At 39.1% G+C, this 21,763-nt stretch overlaps 1 protein-coding gene across 1 annotated transcript in view; it reads left to right on the top strand.

The window, feature by feature from the left end:
• The first annotated feature begins 3,450 nt into the window (after window positions 1–3,450).
• LOC100999807 (chondroitin sulfate synthase 3) overlaps window positions 3,451–21,763 on the top strand; it is a 294,375-nt gene continuing 276,062 nt past the window's right edge. The window contains exons 1-2 of the mRNA XM_021939661.2: window positions 3,451–4,609; window positions 7,071–7,354. Coding sequence (XP_021795353.2) covers window positions 3,808–4,609; window positions 7,071–7,354 — 1,086 coding nt within the window. The 5' untranslated portion in view covers window positions 3,451–3,807. The remainder of the gene's footprint in view (window positions 4,610–7,070; window positions 7,355–21,763) is intronic.

Genomic DNA, 21,763 nt, shown 5'->3' on the forward strand with positions numbered 1-21,763 from the left:
CTTGGAATCAAAGCCAAAGTCTTTATGAATGTCTGCAAGGATCTACATATGCACTGTCCAATATGGTAGTCCCTAACCACTTGTGTCTATTGAACATTGGAAATGTGGCTAGTTTGAATTCAGATGTGCTGTGAGTGGAGAGCACAAAATGGTTTTGAAAAATTAGGATCAATAAAAAGATTGTAAAATATCTCCTGATATTTTGGATATATTAAGTTGAATAAAAAGTATTAAAATCAATTTCATCTGTTTTTAAATGAGGCTTCTAGAAAAAAACTAAATTATATGTCTTGCATTTGTGGCTCACATTATAATTCTATTCAGCACTGACCTAAATTATCAACAAGTCATCCACTCCCTCCTTTTTCCAATCTACGTTGGCCTCTGCTGCTTCTCAATATAACATGTCTGTGTCAAAGACTTGTGTTAGCTACTCCTTCTCCTTGAAAAACATTATTTCAGATATCTTCAGGATTAGTTTCCTCACTTTTTCCTGTTCTCTGCTAAAATTATCAGACAGAACTTTCCTGACCTATCAGTTTTAAGTGGCCTCACCCAACACATAATACAGTCACTATCCTTCTCTATTTTTTAAATAAACACTTACACCAACATATTACATGTATTTATTTCTTTATATGTAAAAATACTTCATATACACACATGCATGTGTGTGTGTGTGTGTGTGTGTGTATGTACCCATGAAGTCAGGACTTTGTTTTGTTTACTTCTGTTTCTCAGCAATAGTGTCTGCCTTACAGTAGATACTAAATAAGTACCTGTTAAATAAATGAAAAGATGAAATGTAATAAAAATTAGATGATAGATACCATGAGAGAGAGGTTTTAGCATGAGGGAAGGGATTAGAAATGAGGAGAATATTTGCCAAGCGTCTACAATGAACTAAACATTGTGCTAAGCACTTCATATAGTATATTAATAAAGCCTCACAGAAATGAATTTACAAATGAGAAATCCAAAACTTAGAGAATTTTCATAACTTGCCCAAGGTCACTTGCCTCATATGTAACATCACTTCAATGACTTTCATTTTATTTGAATATTTTCTAGTGCCTTCCCTGATTCCCAGACTAAATTAGATGCTCTTATAAATATTCTCAGAGTACTCTGTATTTCTGTTCATATCATTTATCACCATTCTAATTCATTTCATAGTGTGATGTTTAATGTCTGTCTTCTTCAATGCACTATAAGTTTCATGATGGGAAGTACTGAATAGTTTGTTGACATCTCCATGTCCAGAGCCTTCCACCTTGTCTAATGTTTAATCTCTAATATACACTTGTTGAATAAGTGAATGAAATTAACTTTCTCCCCAAATATTCCGAACAGTTGATGAATGGGTTAGTTATGCCCAATGAGAATTAATGATTTTGTAGATCAACTACATGAATGGCATCCATTACCATAAACTCCAGTTGAATACTGCAGGGGAGAGGGTACTGGTGTGTGGGCGGACTTATTTGTCCTTCACTGTTGACCATATGCAATAGGAAATCCTCTGGAAATGTGCTGTCCTACATGGTAACCCCTAGCCACATGGGGCTATTTAAATAAAAAGTAATTAAAATTAAATAAAATGAAAACTCATTTTGTCAATCACACTAGTCACCTTTCAATGCTCCATAATTTTATGTGGCTACTGTCTTATCAGAACAAATAAAAAAAATTTCCATGATAGTGAAAGTTCTATTGAATAGTACTATTCTAGAAATTTTAAAACGGCTTTGGGAAGATATATTTTCAAATCAGAAGGGGTCTGCTTGACTAGCTTTGTATTCTAACTAAACTTCAACTTTGAGAGAGTCCAATAATCTGTATTCCCAAGTGTCTCTGGGCAAAACCTAGACGTGGAAAAGGAGCTTCATTGTCCAGCAGATGAAACATTCAGTCAGACGTGCTCATGCACAGCCAGTGACCGGTGTGGAAAGAACCATTCCTCCAAGGACTCCAGGCAGGCCTAGTGTTCCAGGGACGCTGCCAGCACCTCGCTGGATCGAGCCATTATGTCTAATGCCATTCAATACCATCCCTTTGCGTTTGATGTCTAAAACAGAAGACTGAAATTTGAAGAGAAGGAAGGGCTTGGGATGCCAAAAGCACCCCAGACTATAGCTTTATGCACAACCTTTAGAGAGAAATTTGTTACTGCTCCCTTCTTCAAAATGTCATATACCTTCAGGTAATTTCTTCCTAACGTAACTAAGTCACAATGATTTTGGCCAATACAGCTTAACTTTTTTTGAGATTCTGTTGCTGGAGAACTTTCCTCCCTCATTGGAGAGGTAAAATTTTCCTGTCTTTGCCTTAGAAAATAAAACGGTTCATAGGCAAGAATAAAAATCGTATCTTCCATTTTATTTTTTGATTAAGTTCACTTATTTTGTGGGGGTAAGACTTTCTTCCCTTTGGATCTTCAGGGTATTGGCCCTGTGAATGTGTGCCCATTTCTCCACTATTTGACAGTCTCACTGAGCCAATCTTCTACCAAGACTGAAAATAGACCATGGTTCTCATTTCTAGAACAGCTATCATCAGGAGAGCCGAGGGGGAGACCATTAGGCAGCCTCACGTTTTCCAACTCAACAGGTGGACATGGGATTTTTACCTTCTTTGGGGATTGAACCCCCAGTCACCATCATCTCCCTCAGCCTTTCAGGGTAAGTATTTCCAATCCCTCAGAGATTTTCTTAGGAGAGACTCCAAACGACAATGGTACTTCTGTGATGGACTGAGGAGAGCTGGTGGAGGATGCAGGTAGGAGGGAAGTTAGGCTGGGAGGAGAGGTGCTGGGATGGGACGTTGGGTTTCCTGACAAGTGACCGAGTAGAGAGAGAAGGCGCGGAGGCGCAGCGGTAAGAACAACGTGGAAAGGACGGAAAACCCGAAGAGTGGCGCCCTGGCAGACCTGGGGCGGGGCAGAGTGGGAAGGGTCACGCCAGGACGTACCCGGCTGTGGGCCGGGGGAGGAGAGCCCGGAGGGACAGCAACGAACTTAGTGGGGGCTCCCGGACCCGAGCTCCGCCGATGAGGTCAGCGGAGCCTAGGCGCCGGGAGGAGGCCAGTAGAGCCCCCAGACACGAGTGTCGGGAGGCCAGCGGAGGGGCGGGACGGGACGGGAAATGGGACGAAGAGCAAGAGCTGGGGGAGGAGGGAAGAGGGGGCGTCGGCGCTGCAAGCCGGAGGCGGCCCGACAGGGATCGTTTCCTTCCGGAGAGGAGGCCGGCTCTGGACTGAGGCGCGGACGGGGGGCGTCCAAGGGCGGGTGACGGGGAAATACCGCGGCCCGCGCTTCCCTCCGGCTGGCAGCGGTGCCGCCTGCGGCTCCTCCTCCGGGCCAGCTCGGAGCCCGGCGGCGGGGGGAGCGGGAGGCGGGAGCGAGGGCGGGGGCTCGGGAAGAAGAGAGGAGGGAGGGCCCAGGCGCGCCAGTGACAGGGTGGCAGCCTAGGAGCGGACGCGTTGCCGCCGCCGCTGCTCCTCCTCCTCCTGCAGCTCCTCTCGCTGCCGCCGCCGCCGCCGCCGCCACCGTCGCCGCCGGGAGAAGTTTCACTCCCGACCCTCGCTCGGAGCCCCGGCCCAGAGCCGAGCGAGAGCCTGGCAGGCAGCTGCAGCCCGCGGCAGTCGAGGCGTCCGCGGCGCTCCGACCTCCAGCCGGTGTCGGCGCTTAGGCGGCGGGCTGAGGCCGGGGCTGGGGGCGCAAAGGCGGAGGAGGGGCGGGTGTGAGCCGGGGAACCCGCGTGCCCCGCCGCGGCAGCCCAGCGAGCGTCCGCGCCCGGGGCAGCCGCGATGGCTGTGCGCTCCCGCCGCCCGTGGATGAGCGTGGCATTAGGGCTGGTACTGGGCTTCACCGCCGCGTCCTGGCTCATCGCCCCCAGGGTGGCGGAGCTGAGCGAGAGGAAGAGACGCGGCTCCAGCCTCTGCTCCTACTACGGTCGCTCCGCGGCTGGCCCCGGCGCCGGCGCTCAGCAGCCGCTCCTCCAGCTCCAGTCCCGGCCACGGCAGGAGCAGTCGCCGCCCCCCGCGCGCCAGGAGCTCCAGGGGCCACCGCTGCCCGAGGCAGCCCCCGGGATCACCAGTTTTCGAAGCAGCCCCTGGCAGCAGCCACCTCTGCTGCAGCAGCGGCGGCGAGGACGCGAGCCTGAGGGTGCGACGGGGCTTCCCGGTGCTCCAGCGGCCGAAGGGCAACCCGAGGAGGAGGACGGGGGCGCGGCTGGGCAGCGGAGAGGCGGCCGGCCAGGGAGTAGCCACAACGGCAGCGGGGACGGGGGTGCTGCCGCCCCGAGCGCCCGACCCCGGGACTTCCTATACGTGGGGGTGATGACCGCGCAGAAGTACCTGGGCAGCCGCGCGCTGGCCGCGCAGCGGACCTGGGCGCGTTTCATCCCCGGCCGCGTGGAGTTCTTTTCCAGCCAGCAGCCCCCCAACGCCGGCCAGCCCCCGCCACCCCTGCCTGTCATCGCGCTGCCGGGTGTGGACGACTCCTATCCTCCCCAGAAAAAGTCCTTCATGATGATCAAGTACATGCACGACCACTACCTGGACAAGTATGAGTGGTTCATGCGCGCCGACGACGATGTCTACATCAAAGGTGACCTCCCTGCGCCGGCTTTCCAGCCTGCCCGCCTCCCCAACTCCTTTCTCTGTAACCGGCCCTCGCCCCTGCCCAGCCCCTCCGCTGCTTCTCTGCCAGCACGTGCTCCCGGCTCCCACAGGCCCTGGCCCGCCCCCCCCCCCCCCTGCATCCGCCCATAATTCGGAGCCCGTTCCTCCTCTTCTGCAATCTGGACCCTTCTCACACCTGCCTGGCTTTATTCGCCTTCCTCACTTGCTGTTTTCGGTGCCGCCTCGCTCTTGTCCCTCAGTCTTTACCGTGTGGGAGAGGTTAGAAAAGGGACCGTAGAGCTAAACCAAAGGCCATTCCCACTCTGCCCTCCTCTGAAAGCCCCTGCTGATGGTAGTTTCCCCAATCGGTCCAGAGGGGCGTGGTCTTTGGTGCAGGAAGGGAAGACAGAGGATGCTGGCTACAACCAGTTTGGAGATCCAGCGTTCTTGCTTTGAATCTTGCTCTTTTGTTTAAACTGGATCTAGCGCACTTTTGGAACTGCTCAGATTGAGGAATCATCTTCGCTGTCCGGGACCCTTTCCTATGTGTTCCCTTCCCTTTGGCTCAACTCTCCACACACTGGGAGTCCCTGGCCATCCCCACCGCCCTAGCACGCTGCTCTTTCCAGCCACTACAGTGCAGCACCAAGCCGTCTCCCATCCCCCTGCCACACCTCAATAAAACCCTGAGAGGATGGGCATATTGTAAGGAATTGGTGGTGGGGAAGAAGAGGAAAGCACCCACTGATAAGCCAGACCCCGGGAACAGCAGACTGTACTAGCACACACTAGTACTGGTTCCTTTCCAGTGCATTTTGGTGGCCGCGGTGATAAGCAGAGGCTGGAAGTTCTTCCCAGAACCACAGGCAGCCACAGCAAGAAAAAACTTTTTTGTCAGTTTAAAAGAGGCGCGGTCTTTTTCCCGGAATGTGGGCGGCTCTGGACAGAGAATTTCTAAACTCAGCGGATCAAAGTTCTTTAGGTCAGGGAAGTGAATCTTTCCAGTCCAGCCAGTTGCAGAGATGGGGAGGAATGCAAGGGAAGCAGCAGGGTTGTACTGAATGAGGTTTCTCTGAGCTTTCCACATTTCCTAGCTTCTTGGTCAAAGGGGGGCAGCCCTTCCTTATTTTATGCCTCTACTCTATCTGAATCAGGAGAAAGCCTTGCTGCTTTCTCCTGATTCAGATAGTACTTTTCACACAATGCAAGAAAAACAAACAAAAAGCCAAACAATAAACCCTAACTGTCACATTTTGGCACAAGGAATTAGTGTAATCATAATAACTAGAGATCTCTTGGGTTTGGATTGGAAGGAGGGAAGTCACCCTAGAGCTGGTTGGAATAAAAAGTACTGATAATTGGATACAAAAATAAAGAATGGTCCCATGACATTTTTAACAGTGATATTTAGGATTGACTCAAAGAAAAAAGCGTCCTCTACTTTAAGTTCCTTGTCTTGGATGTGTCAAAATTTCAAAGGTTTCCTAGCAGAAGTTTGCCACACTTTGCAGAGAATTTATAAAATGCATCAACAGCACCTACTTCTTTCATTTGTTTTAATGCTTTGAAAGATTGTCCTTCAGAACATTAAAATGACATATTATTTCAATTTCTATTAAGAATGAAATGTATTTTGTATTAAGAACCCAATAATAGCTGAAACTCATTGAGATACAAGGGGCAAGGCATGGGATCAAGATAATGACTGCAGATGCTGTGTTCATCAAAAATGGCAGTAAAGATGCTGACTGGGAGTATGAAGAAGGTGACTCTCTACTTATTCCAGTGTATCACTTAGAATACCAAGTGCTTCTGAACTGTTTTACCTGCAAAATTTTATTTTTAAAAGTTTTTTTCCTGAACTTACAAACTACAAGTGAAACCAATTACACTAATTTTTGGCAAACTTTTTTTTCTAAAAAGGTGCCTTCTCAAATTAAATTTCAAGACAGGTTTGATTCAAACACCCTCCAAAACTGTGTGGGTTTTATATGACTGAAGTCTAATTAATGGCAAAACATCGAACTAAACCAATTATGAGTAAAAAATAATTATTAGGTGTCAACAGTCAGCCAAAACAATGCTAAATACAATTATTTAATATTATTTTATATTCCTGGGAACTTTTCGTTACTTCAAATATACTGAGAAACCTGTCTTTACTTTCCTTGTCATTATTTCACCTTTTACAGAAAATTGGTGATTGTCAGAGCTGTTAAGGTTTTTCAGTGACCTTAAGAAGCTGATATAATTTTAATATGTTTTAATTAATAAATATGAATTAGTGTTTTCAAAATAATAGAATATTGGAAGAGGTTTTTTCTTCTGTTCAATTGTGTAAGACTGAGGAGTTTAAGCACAATGTTTAAAGTTCTGCCCCTTACCTTGTACATTATAAGTGATTATGAAATAAGGAGACATAGTAATTGTTGCCTTTCTTTTTGTAGGTGATAAGTTAGAAGAGTTTCTTAGATCACTAAACAGCAGTAAGCCTCTCTACCTGGGGCAGACTGGCCTGGGGAATATTGAAGAGCTTGGAAAGCTGGGACTGGAGCCTGGGGAGAACTTCTGTATGGGAGGACCTGGCATGATCTTTAGCCGAGAAGTTCTCAGGAGGATGGTGCCACATATTGGTGAATGCCTTAGAGAAATGTACACGACTCACGAGGATGTGGAAGTAGGAAGATGCGTTCGCCGTTTTGGTGGGACTCAGTGTGTCTGGTCTTATGAGGTAAGCCTTGAGCTGTGATGAAAATGTTCACATAGTACATGTATATGCCTTTTTATAATCTAGGGCAGCAATTCTATTCATTGTCTCTGTATCTTTGTATCTACTTGAAAGTGATAGTAGCAGCCCTTTGGGGATACAAAAGTGGGAGATAACTTTCTCATTAGGTGTCAGGGCCTGTCTGAGACTTTGTTATTAGCATGCCCCTTAACTTCAAGCAGTGGCCTATACTTATGGCCACATCTCTGGAACATTCTTATATCCTCCTCTGCTTGATTTATTGGTGCTTATATACACGTGAATCTATTTCTCTTCTCTAACAAGGGTGTAATTTTACTCCTCTCTTCAGCTGTAGCCTTTAGCATTTGGTACTGTGCCTTTTTATTTTATTTTATTTTTGGTTAGGTGTGTAATGGCATCTCTTTGTTTTTAAATGGTTAAAATCTAAAGTTTCTTTGGATATTTTCCAGTGGAAATTTAACTTTTTTTTTTTTTTTTTTTTGAGACAGAGTCTCGCTCTGTCGCCCAGGCTGGAGTGCAGTGGCGCAATCTCGGCTCACTGCAAGCTCCGCCTCCCGGGTTCACGCCATTCTCCTGCCTCAGCCTGCTGAGTAGCTGGGACTACAGGCCCGCCACCGCGCCGGGCTAATTTTTTGTATTTTTAGTAGAAACGGGGTTTCACCGTGGTCTCGATCTCCTGACCTTGTGATCCGCCCGCCTCGGCCTCCCAAAGTGCTGGGATTACAGGCGTGAGCCACCGCGCCCGGCAATTTAACATATTTTTAAAGGTATTAGAAAAGTAAACTAATAGTGTATCACTTATGGTAGATGTATTCACAAAATTCCAATCACTGTATTTCCTTAGGCATATAAAAGGAATGAGTTGTCTGGAAAAAAAGCAGAAGTTTAAATGGTGTTCAGTAGCTGCTTAGTATTTTTGACAGATTCCCTAAAATTTGTTTATGTCTATTTCTATGCTATTTTCTGAAGAGGAACAATTATTTAAATAATCTTAGCTATTTATTTGTTGCCGTGATCATTTTTATGAAATACTTTGAGATTTTTTCCTTCAGAAATTGATTTTGAAATGTAACAACATTTTATTTAAAATACACTTCCTAATAGATAATTTTTATAAAAATTTATTTAACATTAAAATAATGTATTGTCTTTAGTTTGGTTTTCAAGTAGTTGGAATTTAGTATTATTTTAGCTACGGAGTGCACAGCTTTGTAAATTATATCTTAACTCCTTTGTTTATGTTTTCAAATTTTTCATGTCACTTAGTATGGAAGAAACATTTTATGGAAATATGTTCCCTGTGAAGTCACTATATACACAGTTTCATTTGTTTTCCTTGTAAGTGTAGTCTCACTTTAGTTAATTTTGCTTTCTCTTTTATGCTTTGTGGTATTTATACTTTGGGGACATATTTTATACATTACAGAAAGTAAAAATTATTAGTCATTTGAAATAGGCATGAAAATTTAAAATGATTATGTTGCTAATTTATTTGATAATAAAATGGTAATTTGTAAAAACCATCCTACAACTACTCTTTAGGATAAAAATTTATGTAAAAACATTACAGTTTAGAGACAGGTCATCTAGAATAAACTCAATAAAATATTTCTTCCTTTGTTATAAAACAAAGTAAAAGACAAAAATATTTAATACAGAGAACATATTCAGTTGATTTTGTTTACATACTGTTATTATTTTGCAGATATTTACTTTACATGGATAAGTAAAAACATATTTGTATGGATAAGTAAAAAAATCTCATCTGTAGTTAACGATATAGATGGGAAATTATTGTTTTATATGATACTTTATTACCTTAATATAATATATAAAATTTTAACCAAGATAGTGTTTAAACATTCTTCTTTTTAAGTTCTCATTGATTCTGCTATGAAGGCCTAGTCTTCACCTAGCATTCCATTCCTTCATGTTCAAGAGAGTAAGATATGCACAAAATTGGGAGCTCAAAAATTGATTTAATATTTTATTTATAATGTAGGCCTTTGTCCTGGTTAAAGTGAAGAGAAGTTATATTATAGATGTGCACCCTGTCTGTTAGAATAAGTGCAATCTTAGATCCTTTTATTAACTGATGTAAGAGGAAACAAAAGAGATTCCAAGTCTTACAGGCTGTAACCTGGTGAATATAACACTTTCAGTACTTTTCGTAATACATTTGAATTTAGACTGACACTTGACCATCACTGACTTATGAATCTGTATAAAACTAAACTAATCATCTCAACATGTTTCCCTAGCATTAGAAAATGTTTTCTAGATAAGTACTGTTGACTTTATGTTTTTCTAAGCTATTATATAGAATTTACTTTGTTTTGGGATTTCAGTCTTTAAAGGAGCTATTTAAACAGTATTAATTTAAAGGACACATTGATTTAATTCTAATACAAAGTCTCAAAAGTCTTACGTAGAGAAGTGATGGTAAATTTTATTACCAAGAGATATGTGAAAAAGCATTGTTAGCAAAATTAGTAAAGATATATATACAAAGAAATGATATCTAAATTTTAATACTAGAATGTGTTCTGTGTTTCATGAGACACCTAAGTAGGTAACTTGGGGCACAGCTAAACTGGGTATAACATTCACAGATGCCATACTTCATTTTCTAATTTGGATTTTATGTTAGTGGAAATGATGTCCATGTATGATACTGTTCATATTATATAGAAAGATTGGTCTATTCTACTCCAGGTTGGCATTCTCAGTAAAGGTGAGATTTTACATCTGCTCATTAAAAAAGCTATGAAATTGATCATTACTTTTTTCCCATAGTTCTTTTAAAAGCACTATCTGCGATAGAATTTTCGTAAAATTTTAAATTTCCTTTATCTATCCCTTTCACAAATTTTATAATTTTTTTTGTTTGTTTATCCTCCTAATAAAAGTTCTTTCAGAGTTGAGAGTCTTGTTAAGACAGCATGTTCATGATTTTTGAGTTTGAATAGATCAAATGTTCATGATAGAATGTCATCTTTTAAAAATGGTGAACACGCTTGCAGATCTTATAAAAAGAGAATTGAAAGATTATTAAATAAAATATATAATTGTTAGTTTTCCTTGAATATAAGTTATATTCTTTATAAAATCTAGGAATGAAGCTTCCAGTATTATTCTTAACTGCTAAACTGAAATTACTTTCTCTGTGTTTGTATGTACCATTAAAAATATATTGTAAAAGAGAAAGAGAAAGAGAGAGAAAGATGATGGCGGGATTTGAACTGGGGTTTGAGCCACCATTTTAACATTTACTAGTTTAATTGTCTTTCGCAGGTTACTTGTTTAAGTCTTGTGTAATTCAACTGAAAGTAGAGTTTATAAGAGTATTTATCTCATACATTTCAGAAAAGATTAGGTGAAATGATCCATGTAAAGCCCTTAAGGTAGTGTCTGGCACATGATACATTTTCAATAGATGTTAGTTTTTATTGTTCTAATGTTATCGATATCACGTACTGTATTATACAACATGGATTCATATATTTCCCGTAATAATTATTAGTAATGGATGGGTGATTCATTTATATCAAAAAGGTCAAAATAAAAAATGAATTCTCAGAGAGTTAAGCTTTTTTTGGTAAAGAATAAGAAACCAGTATGTTGCAGTATTTTAGAAATATGAGGAATTCAGCATTAGTGAAACTTACTGTGAAATATAGACACCTGTTTTAAAAATGCATTACAAATATTTGTTTCAGTCTTTGCACCTAATATGTATAAGATATATATAACTGAATTTGAGGATGTTGTGTGGAAAATATTACCTAACAAATTATTATTTAATATACATATGTAAAGAATCCCAAACAGATCTACGTAAGGAAAAATATTACTGTATAGATTTCTAAATTAATTGCCAGAACAATGGCCGCCTTTTTTGAGTTTCTCTGGCATCTTCAGTAGGGAAGAAAGTGAATAGTCTCTCATTCTCCAGTCAACTCATGAACACCCAGGGGCTTGTCTCTCAAGGCAGCGGGAACCTCCTCCCGGTGTACCTCAGGTCTTTGAGGTAATGATCTGCAGCTTCCGGCCTTTCTCACAATAAGGCCCAGGTGGTCTGAGGAAGTCTGTCTTGCTTGTTGGTCTCTTGCTCTTTTTCTCTGTCTTTTCTGCTCACTTTTTCTATTTCCTTCCGCTTGAGTGATAAATTTCAAATGTATTTTGATATGTACTGCTTTTCATCAGGTTCCTAGTAAATCAATGTGCTCATAAAGGCCAACCTAGGTATCTTAAAAGATCACAGGATGTGCACCCAGACCGCAGTAGATCACAGTTAGGGCTCCAACATGGCCTGACCTGTTCAGAATAAAGAGGCCTTTGGTTGAGGGTGAGCCTTACACAGACTGGTTCTTTGTGTGCCTGTGATCACTGGAGAGTCTAAATTGAGATTCTCCCTTTCCCACCTGGGATTGAGGCATCTTGTTTTAAGGCCATATGGCAGATGTTAATAATCAACAGACTTCATGGGTTATACCTCAAACTTTATAAGCAAAGATTACTAACTGAATGAAGCATGCATGCTCATGAAGAAGTCATTCTATTCTATTCACTCTGCAAGTGTTAGAATTTATTGGCCTCTCCTGTTGGCAAAGATCACACTTTTGGTTGAGCTCTATCTTGGCTACTGCTTTTCTAGAGCTGCAATCTGGCAGTTTGGGAGACTGCATATGGCTCTTAAACATTGTTTGGCACATAGAGTATTTTAAGGTTTTTGTTTTTGTTTTTGTTTTTTGACATCTTTAGCAGAGGCAGGCAATCTACAGTTCCTTTCATGTCCTGTTATTGTCTGTAAGACTCTTCCTGCATGTTTATTTTCCCTTCCTGGCTTATGTAGGCATAAAAGTTTTGATCTTTTGAACTGGACAATCCATATATTGCAAGTTTCATGATAATATTCTCTAGAAAATGAAGTGATTTTCCAGTGATACTGAGAGGTATATTTTAAATATTTTAATTTATGGAAGAGTTAATATGTTATAAATTTGGCCATTAAAATTGTATTATTATATAACATAGTTACATTTTATTATAGATATGTTTTTAGTAAATAACAAAAATATTCTCACTGTTAAAAATTATTTATACATCCATGTTCATTTTATGTATTAGCAGAACTGAAAGTTTTGTTTTTTGATTTTGTTTTTAACATGATCACTTATATTCAAATCATAAAATAATTTTAATTCTGATGGTTATTCTTCTCCCTTTGAAGGAGTTTTGCATTTCTTCTAAGAGTCAGCTTAAGAATAGTTTGTATTTATCATTTTAATGTTTGCACTAAAATAGAGCCAAAGAAGATATCAGTTTCATTCAATTAAACGTTATTTCAAAGACAACAGAGTTCTATGTTGGTAAAAATATTTCTCTGTAGTTTTAAAAATTATTTCGTAAGACTAACTAGATTTTTATTAGACTTCTTAAAGTGATAATTTTACACTAGAATGTTTTATGTTCAATCTTAGTTCCTTAAAGTCTGTAAACACCCTAGGAAATTACATTATTTCACAAAAGGATATATTCTGGCAGTGTTTTCCTGAGCTGGTAAGTAGTATCAGAAGGCTGTACCATAAGAAACTGAACTATCAATAAGTTCTTAATAACAAATTTTTAAGGTTAAAATATCTGTGTTATTCTTACAGGGCTGCTGCACATCCTTCTTAGCTTCCTATTCCATATACATTTCACTCTTTTTTTTTTTTTTTGACACGGAGTTTCACTCTTGTCGTCTAGGCTGGAATGCAATGGTACGATCTTGGCTCACTGCAACCTCCCCTGCCCAGGTTCAGGTGATTCTCCTGCCTCAGCCTCCCGAGTAGCTGGTATTACAGACATGTACCACCACGCCCAGCTAACTTTATATTTTTTTAGTAGAGATGGGGTTTCTCCATGTTGGTCAGGCTTGCCTTGAACTCCCGACCTCAGGTGATCTGCCTACCTTGGACTCCCAAAGTGATGGGATTACAGGCATGAGCCACTGCGCCCGGCCAAATTTCCCTTTTTTCTAATGTTGATTTTACTCAATCATGAACATGTTTATGTCCCCAAAGTATATTCATATATATGAAAAATATAAAGCAGGGATTTTTATTTTAAAATTCAGTCTTTCAAAATCTTTTCTTGGTCTGATTCAGTCACAATTTAGTTTTTAACTTTACTAAAAGCAGTAAGCTTCTCACACCTACTCTTCCCACTCCCATCCCACTTGTCAGATGAAATCATCATGCATTGATTTTGTAGAACTTCTTTTCTTCCACACTGTTTTCTTCATTATACAAAATAAAATTGCATTCTGAGTTGATGGAAAAGCATGATATGGCAAGCATTGTAGGCTTAGATAGTTCATTTTTATCACTAACTGATGTATTATCACCTAAATTGTGACAATTTATGCTTTCCAAGAAGATGATTTCCTACAATTATGAAAAATGTTAAGTTTGGAAGATGCCTGCAGGCAATTTGAAGTAAGCTCTATAATAACAAAAATGCTCATATTAATTTAAAAACTTTGAATATTCTTTCTCTTTAATTGATCACAAACATTCTAACGTCCTGAAATAATTCCAGGTCAGTTTCCTACTTTCCCTTTCTTTGTCTTGGTCTCCAAAAAGCTATGTTTTGGGAAACATTTATTTTAGTCTCTTTTCTATCTAGTGAATGATGCTGAAATTACAGAGAAATATATTCTATTATATAAATATATTACATTTAAGTTTTATTATAGCATGTTATTTTTGCGCAAAGATATAGCTGTTAATCAGGCATTTCAGTTAAAAAATTCATTGAAATTAGAAACAAAATCAGCTTACTGCGTTACATGAGTAATTATTTGATATTATTGAACCACAAGAAAACCTACGTAAACTGAAAAATTGAGGAGTTGCAGTTCTTCACATTTCTAATGTTCTCTTAAATACTGTCCTAACCATTAAACAACATTCTAGTTGAGGCTTAACTACATATAAATCAGTTTGAGTCATGATATGTGTTTAAAGATACTCTATCTTGGAAACTATATAACAAGTTTCTAAATTAACTGAATCAAAATAACATGTTTTTTAAAAATAAGTAGGCACAATTTTGGAAGTAACAGATGAACGAAATGCATTTATTAATTTTTTGAGATTTAAAAAGTTTTACTCAACCTTTATAATTTTGAAAGGTATGCTCATCATTCTTCACAGTCAGTGGTATCTGAACATCTGATTATCTCTTTCAATTTCATTAATTTTTATTGCAAAGCTATTTATTTATTTGTAGAGTTTCTGTGTCTCAAAAAGTGGTGATTTAAAGAAATATACATATTAATATAAATATTGTATAGTAAAATAAAAATAAAATGTGAAGAAATAAGAGAAAAGTGTGCAGAAAATTTGATAAAACCGTAAAGATACATGTTGAGTTCCTGTTTTCCTGGCATGAAAGAGAACTCTAACTTCTTTGATACTGAGACCTGAGAAATCTCCCTCAGAGAACAGAAGGAAGTTGTGAGGGATGTAGCAGATCACATCCTTAGCACCACTTCTATAAGTAGAGTAGCATGGTTTAATTTGGATGTTCCTTAATAATTCCCTCAATAGAAGCCAGGGCTACAGCTCAAAAGGGCAAATCTACAAAAGAAATTCAACTTAGAGACAATGCAGTTATGGTCGTAGTGTACTATTATTTGGTTCCTTGCTTGATTTTATTGTAAAATTTAGAATTCTCTTCAAAGAGCCCTTCAAGGCTGTTATGTCTCACTTAAATGTTTTATATTAGGTTGTCCAACAGGAAGTCTGAGATATGCATATTCTCTGGTGAGAACCCAGAGTGTGGCTATTGCGTTGTTGATTAACGGCAGATCTATAGTTGTGCTTTGCTAATCAAGAGGAGGGTAGATATTAAATATACCAACCACAGATGGAGGAAACCAACTAGCTAAGGACAGGATGCCCCCTAAACTGAGCACAGAAGAGGTTCAGAAAATTCCAAACAGCTTGGCTTAGAAATGTGGTCACCTAGCTACTGAGATGATTATTTAAAAGGTCTGTTTTTATAATAATAATTTAATTTTAAGGTAAAATTTTCATGTAAAAATTAAAATATGGAAAAATAGGCATTATAATTAAAACAGTATATTTTAATCTGATATCCTATTATACAGAAATACATGTTATATGAAGTAAGGATATTTAATATACAAGAGTATCTCATAAAATATGAAAAATATGGTGTTAAAATAAATTGAAAATGTTCTGCCTTAGACTTCAGTCATTTCACATCTTATATAGCTAAATGATTTTGTTTGCTCAAATGTATTTATTAAGCAGTTTTTATCAGCAGTAAACAACACACATGCCTTCCTTGTCTTCATGGTGTGCACAGGGAGGAGGAGTCAGGCTTCCTACTGATTTCTTGGTTTCAAATCTAATATAGAGTTGGGTTTCTCGTCTCTGACATCCTTCTAAATTTTTTTTTTTCATTATAATTCATGAAATATCTCTAGTTGGGTCCAACTTTGGTACCTCTCTCAGAGCTAGGACCAGATTATTCTTATTTGAGTTTTCTTAAGTAAGCCTCTTCTTTTATTTGTATATTTATCCCTTGAAGAGGAGAAAAATAAAGACATTTTTAGTAATTTTCTTGTATATTAATATATTGTATGCCTGTTGAATCACACAAATAACTAGGATTTTGTATTTTAAGTCTAGCACTAGATTACCTGGCTTCTTATGCTAGTTTTGCCATTCACTAGCTGTGTGGCCTTACACAAGTTATTTAACCTCTCTGTGCCTTAGTTTCCTCATCTATCTACAATGGGTCAGCCCTCATATCTGAGGTGCATTGTTTCTAAGACCCCCATGGATACTAAAATCCATGGACGCTAAAGTTCCTTACGTAAAATGGTGTAGAACAATAGGCCTTCTATATCTTTGGATGTGGGTTCCACATCCAAAGATATAGACAGCCTGTTGTAATAACAGTACTTACTCCCTAGAGCTGTTAAATGCAAATAGCAGCATTCAGAGTAATGTCTCACAGTGTTAAGCATGTAAGACAATGGCTACAACTACTAGCTATTTTTGCAGAAGCAGAAAGGCATAAAATAGTGCCAACTTTACAGAGCTGTTGTGAGGCATAAAAAGGTCAGTGTATTAGAAGCCCTTAGAATAATGCTTGCCACACAATAAAGTCTGCATAAAGGGTAACTGTTATTAATATTTTCCAGATTATAATGTTTATATTATTTGTTCCTCTCATGGGAGTGGGATAATGTTGATTGTATAGGGTTTCATTGCTATTTCTTTTTGTATGGTGGGCTTTGCTGTAATAGGGAAGGTGTTCATTCAGGGTGGTTCCTGACAGCACAATAGAATTTTCAATGGACTTTGAAAACTTATGATGCTGGACTCCCCCACCCCCTTCATCCATTATGTCAAAATCTCTCACAGGTGAAACCTGCAGCATGGGTAGTGTTTAAAACTTCTCAGGTGACTCTAATTTGGCTTCAGGGTTTAGACGACTGTGTAAATTTGTTTTATCAATTTTCCATATTCAAATATCTAGTCTATTTTAAAACTATTTGTTAAAAATTAGTTTTGCTTTGTTTTCCTTTGGGGAATCACAGGATAGTAATGAACACTTCTGCACTTCCGTTCTTGTCTGGCCTGTTACTGAACTAATCATTGGACTTTAAGACAGTGGCTACAAAGCCATCACTCACAACTGTATGTTTTCTCATGATCTGATTTTCATGGTTCATATATTAATTATCCTTTTCTTAAAAAATATCCAAGGTTGATTTTAAAACATTCTCATAAAGATATATTTTACCTGTCCAAGGCTTAAGGTTTATAGTTGTGTTTATTTATTACATCTCAGTAATGCATAGTAAGAGAGTTCTTATAATAATAGGTGGAATGTCTACGTTGGCTTGATTGCTTTAACATTGACTTAAATAATTTTATCTCTGATGGTAAAAGGTATCAGAATGACATATGTGATTTAATAGTAACTTTTTAGATTTTTTTTAAAAGCTTAAATGGGTAATTTTGATTCTATTCCATCACTCTCAACAAATAGTTTTGAGCCCACTGCTAGAGGTGACTGTTATGATGGAGAAAAGTACAGGATACACAGGAATGTAGGGAAGAAATGCCTGAGGAGAACAGGAAAATGCTTCCTCCAAACTGGAAGTAACACATAGGGGCAATGCCAGGTGAGTGGCGATGCATGGGCAGGCAAAGACCTTAAGAATTTATTCTGCTAATATATTTTTTAGAAGGTAAAATCATGATTCTTGCAAAAATATACACATCGAAGGTCTTATTTATTTCATCAATTAATAAAGAAATAATACGTTACCAACTGTTCAGAGAATAACTCAAAGATAGTTACACATATCAGTGTTAGAGAATGCTGGGATAAATGTACAAATAAATGCAAAGGTAGGAAAACTTAATATTTATAAGGTGTTGTCAACTAATCAATTGCATTTCAGTGGACATAGTTGGTGTATTAGTCTTTTCTCACACTGCTGATAGAGAGATACCTGAGACTGGGTAAATTATAAAGAAAAAGAAGTTTAATGGACTCACAGTTCCATGTGGCTGGGGAGGCCTCAAAGTCATGGCGGAAGGCGAAAGGTACATCTTACATAGCAGCAGACATGACAGAGAATGAGAACCAAGTGAAAGGGGTTTTCCCGTATAAAACCATCAGATCTCCTGAGAGTTATTCACTACCATGAGAACAGTATGGGGGAAACCGGCCCCATGATTCAGTTATCTCCCATGGATCCCTCCCACAACACATGGGAATTATAGGAGCTACAATTCAATATGAAATTTAGGTGGGGACAAAGCCAAACCATATCAGTAGGCATTCTGTCAACGACACTGATTTGTATAACTATAATAAAACTTTTTTATTCTTATATATTAGTAAGTTATCATTGTATATGCATATATAAGGCAAAAAGTGATGTAATGATTTTTCATACAATGTGGAGTGATTAACTCAAGCTAATTAACCTATTCATCACCTCAAATATTTTACTTGTTTTCTGAAGAGAACATTCAAGATTTAGTTATGTTGAAATGTACAGTACTCAAGTATTAGCCATATTTACCATGCTGTGCAATAGATTCAATTAAAAAACCAAACTTATTGTTTCTATCTAATTGAGGCTTTTTAATCTTTGATTGTCATCCTCCTACTTACCCCACCTGAAGTCCCTGGTAACCACCATTCTACTCTCTGCATGTATGCGTTCATTTGCTTTAGATTCCACATAGAAGTGAGGACATGTGGTACAGTGGGCCCCCGCCAATCCACAAGGAATAAGTTTCTTTTTTGGTTTGTTTGTTTGTTTTTTAAGACAAAGTCTTACTCTGTCGCTTAGGCTGGAGTGCACTGGTGCGTGATCTAGGCTCACTGCAACCTCTGCCTCCCAAGTTCAAGCGATTCTGCTGCCTCAGCCTCCTGAGTAGCTGAGATTACAGGCATGTGCCAGCACGCCTGGCTAATTTTTGTATTTTTGGTAGAGATGGGATTTTGCTATGTTGGCCAGACTGGTCTTGAGCTCCTGAGCTTGTGATCCACCCACCTTGGCCCCTCAAAGTGCTGGGATTACAGGTGTGAGCTACTGTGCTCAGCCAAGGAATTGGTTTCAAGACCCCTGGTGGATGCCTGAAACCCTCTGTAGTACTGAGCCCAGTTGCCGTCAGTTGGAACGGCGTGATTTCTGATCATGTCTTCCATCCATAAATTTAATGCCTTTCTATTATAACTAATATGTTTGTGATATAACTTATCACACACTGTGGTTGTAACTTTTACAGTTGGAAGTGTATCAGTAAAAGTAGTACTAATTTCTTTCTCCTTCTTTGCAATTTCATGGATATAAGTGTCATTCTTACATTAGACCTTAGCAATCCCCCCATATGATTTTTTTCATTTTTATTTAAGACTGTGTTTCACTCTGTCACCCAGGCTGAAATGCGGTGGTACAATCACGACCCTCTGCAACGTCGACTTCCTGGGCTCCGGTGATCCTCCAACCTCAGCCTCCCAAGCAGCTGAGACTTCAGGCATGCACCACCATGCCCATCTAATTTTTTAATTTTTTTGTAGTGACATGGCTTTGCCACGTTGTCCAGGCTGATCTCCAACTCCTGAGCTCAAGTGATCTGCCCGCATTGGCTTCCCAAAGTGTTGAGATTATAGGCGTGAACCATCGTGCATGGCCGATTTTTTTTCTTAAATCCAGAACTTTCACCCTTTCGCTCCTAGGAGACATTATATGGCTTCTCTTTGGCATACCAAAATTGCCAGCACCAACTCTTCTTGCACTTTGGGGCCATTGTTAAGTAAAACAAGTACTATGCACAAGCACTATGATACCTTGACACAAGCAGTACGATGCTTTGAGCACAAGCACTGTGATACTTTTGACAGTCAGTCTGAGAAGCGAGGTGGCTAGTGAGTGACCGCTAGGCAGGTAGCATCTACAGCAGGGATCCACTAGGTAAAGAGATGATTCATGTCCTGGGCAGGATAGAACAAGATGACTTAAGATTTTATCACTGTATCAGAACAATGTACAATTTAAAACATATGAATTGTTTATTTCTAGAATTTTTCATTTAATATTTTTAGACCAGAGATGACTACAGGTGACTGAAACCACCCACAGAAAGTGAAATGGTGGATTAGGGAGGACTACTGTATTTGTCTTTTTGTGCTTGCTTATTGCATTAGCATAATGTTCTCCAATTCCATCCATGTTGTCGCAGATGAGAGAATTTCTTCTATTTTTACTTTAAAACATTTTATTTTTAATTTGTATGGTATATGTTGTATATATTAATACAGTACATGTGATTTTTTGGTATAGGCATACAATGCCGATATCAACTCAGGGTAATCGGGGTATCTGTCATCAGGCCTTTTATTATTTCTTTGTGTTAAGAACATTCCAATGTCACTGTTTCAGTTATTTTAAAATATACAATAAACTGTTTTCATCTACAGTCACCCTATTGTGCTACCAAATACTAGATCTTACTCATTCTATCTAACCATGTTTTTGTGCCGATTAACCATTACCACTTTAACACCCTCTACCCACCCCCAGCCTCTGGCAACCATCATTCTACTCCCCATCTTCATGAATTGTTGTTTTAATTCTCACATATGAGTGCGAACATGTGAAATTTGTCTTTCTGTATCTGGCTCATTTCGCTTAACATAATGCCCTCTTGTTCTATCCATGTTGTTGCAAATGAAACAAGGATTTCATTTTTGTTTATGGCTGAACAGTACTCCGTTGTGTATATGTAGCACATTTTCTTTATCTGTTCATCCACTGATGGATACTTAGATTGATCTCATATCTTGGCTATTGCGGGTAATGCTGTAATGAACATGGGTATGCAAATATCTCTCCAATGGACTAATATCATTTTCCTTTGGATATATACCCAAAAGTGAAAATGCTGGATCATATGGTAGTTCTATTTTTATTTTGGGGGGAACCCCCATATTGTTTTTCATAATGGCTATTATAATTTACATTCTCACCAAAAGTGTACAAGGGTTCCCTTTTCTCCACATTCCCACCAACACTTGTTATTTTTCATCTTTTGATAATAGTCAATCTAACAGGCATGAGGTGATATCTCTTTGTTGTTTCAATTTACGTTTCCCTGATGATTAGTGATGTCTAACTTTTTTTTTTTCATGTATCTGTTAGCCATTTGTATGTCTTTTCAAAATGTCAGTTCAGGTCCTTTGCCCATTTCTTAATCACATTCCTTGTTTTCTTTCTGTAGAATTGTTTGAATTCCTTATATATTTTGGTTATTGATCTCTTACTAGATGTGTGGTTTATAATCACTTTCGCCCATTGTATAGGTTGTGTCCTTACTCTGTTAGCTGTTTCCTATGTTGTGCAGTGATCAGTTATTCTTAGAATTACCTGGAGTAATATAATTGGTCTAGAGTGGTGCCCATGCATAGTATTGTTAAAAATCTCTCTGGGTGATTCTAATGAGCAGTCATGTGGGAAAATCAGTTCTGTAGATAATGGGGAGCTTTGAAGAGTTCTGAGTAGGTGAGCATCGTGATCAGATTACCTCTTAATGGCTGGAGCATAGAAGGATGTACTGGAGGTTTTTGTTCGTAGGGATTGTGACAAATGACAGCTATTTCCCCAGATCCAGTGAGAGATGAATTTTAAGTCATAGTGGAAATGGAAGTGAGGGAGATGGACTTAAGAGCTAAGGAGGAAAGAGAATTTGCAGAACTAGTGATTGGTTAGATATGCAGTAGAGGAATGGGGGAATTTTTAAGATGATGCGTAGGTTTTGGATTTGGATGATGATAATATTC

Source organism: Papio anubis, chromosome 5, assembly GCF_008728515.1.
Source record: "Papio anubis isolate 15944 chromosome 5, Panubis1.0, whole genome shotgun sequence".
NCBI lineage: Eukaryota > Metazoa > Chordata > Mammalia > Primates > Cercopithecidae > Papio > Papio anubis.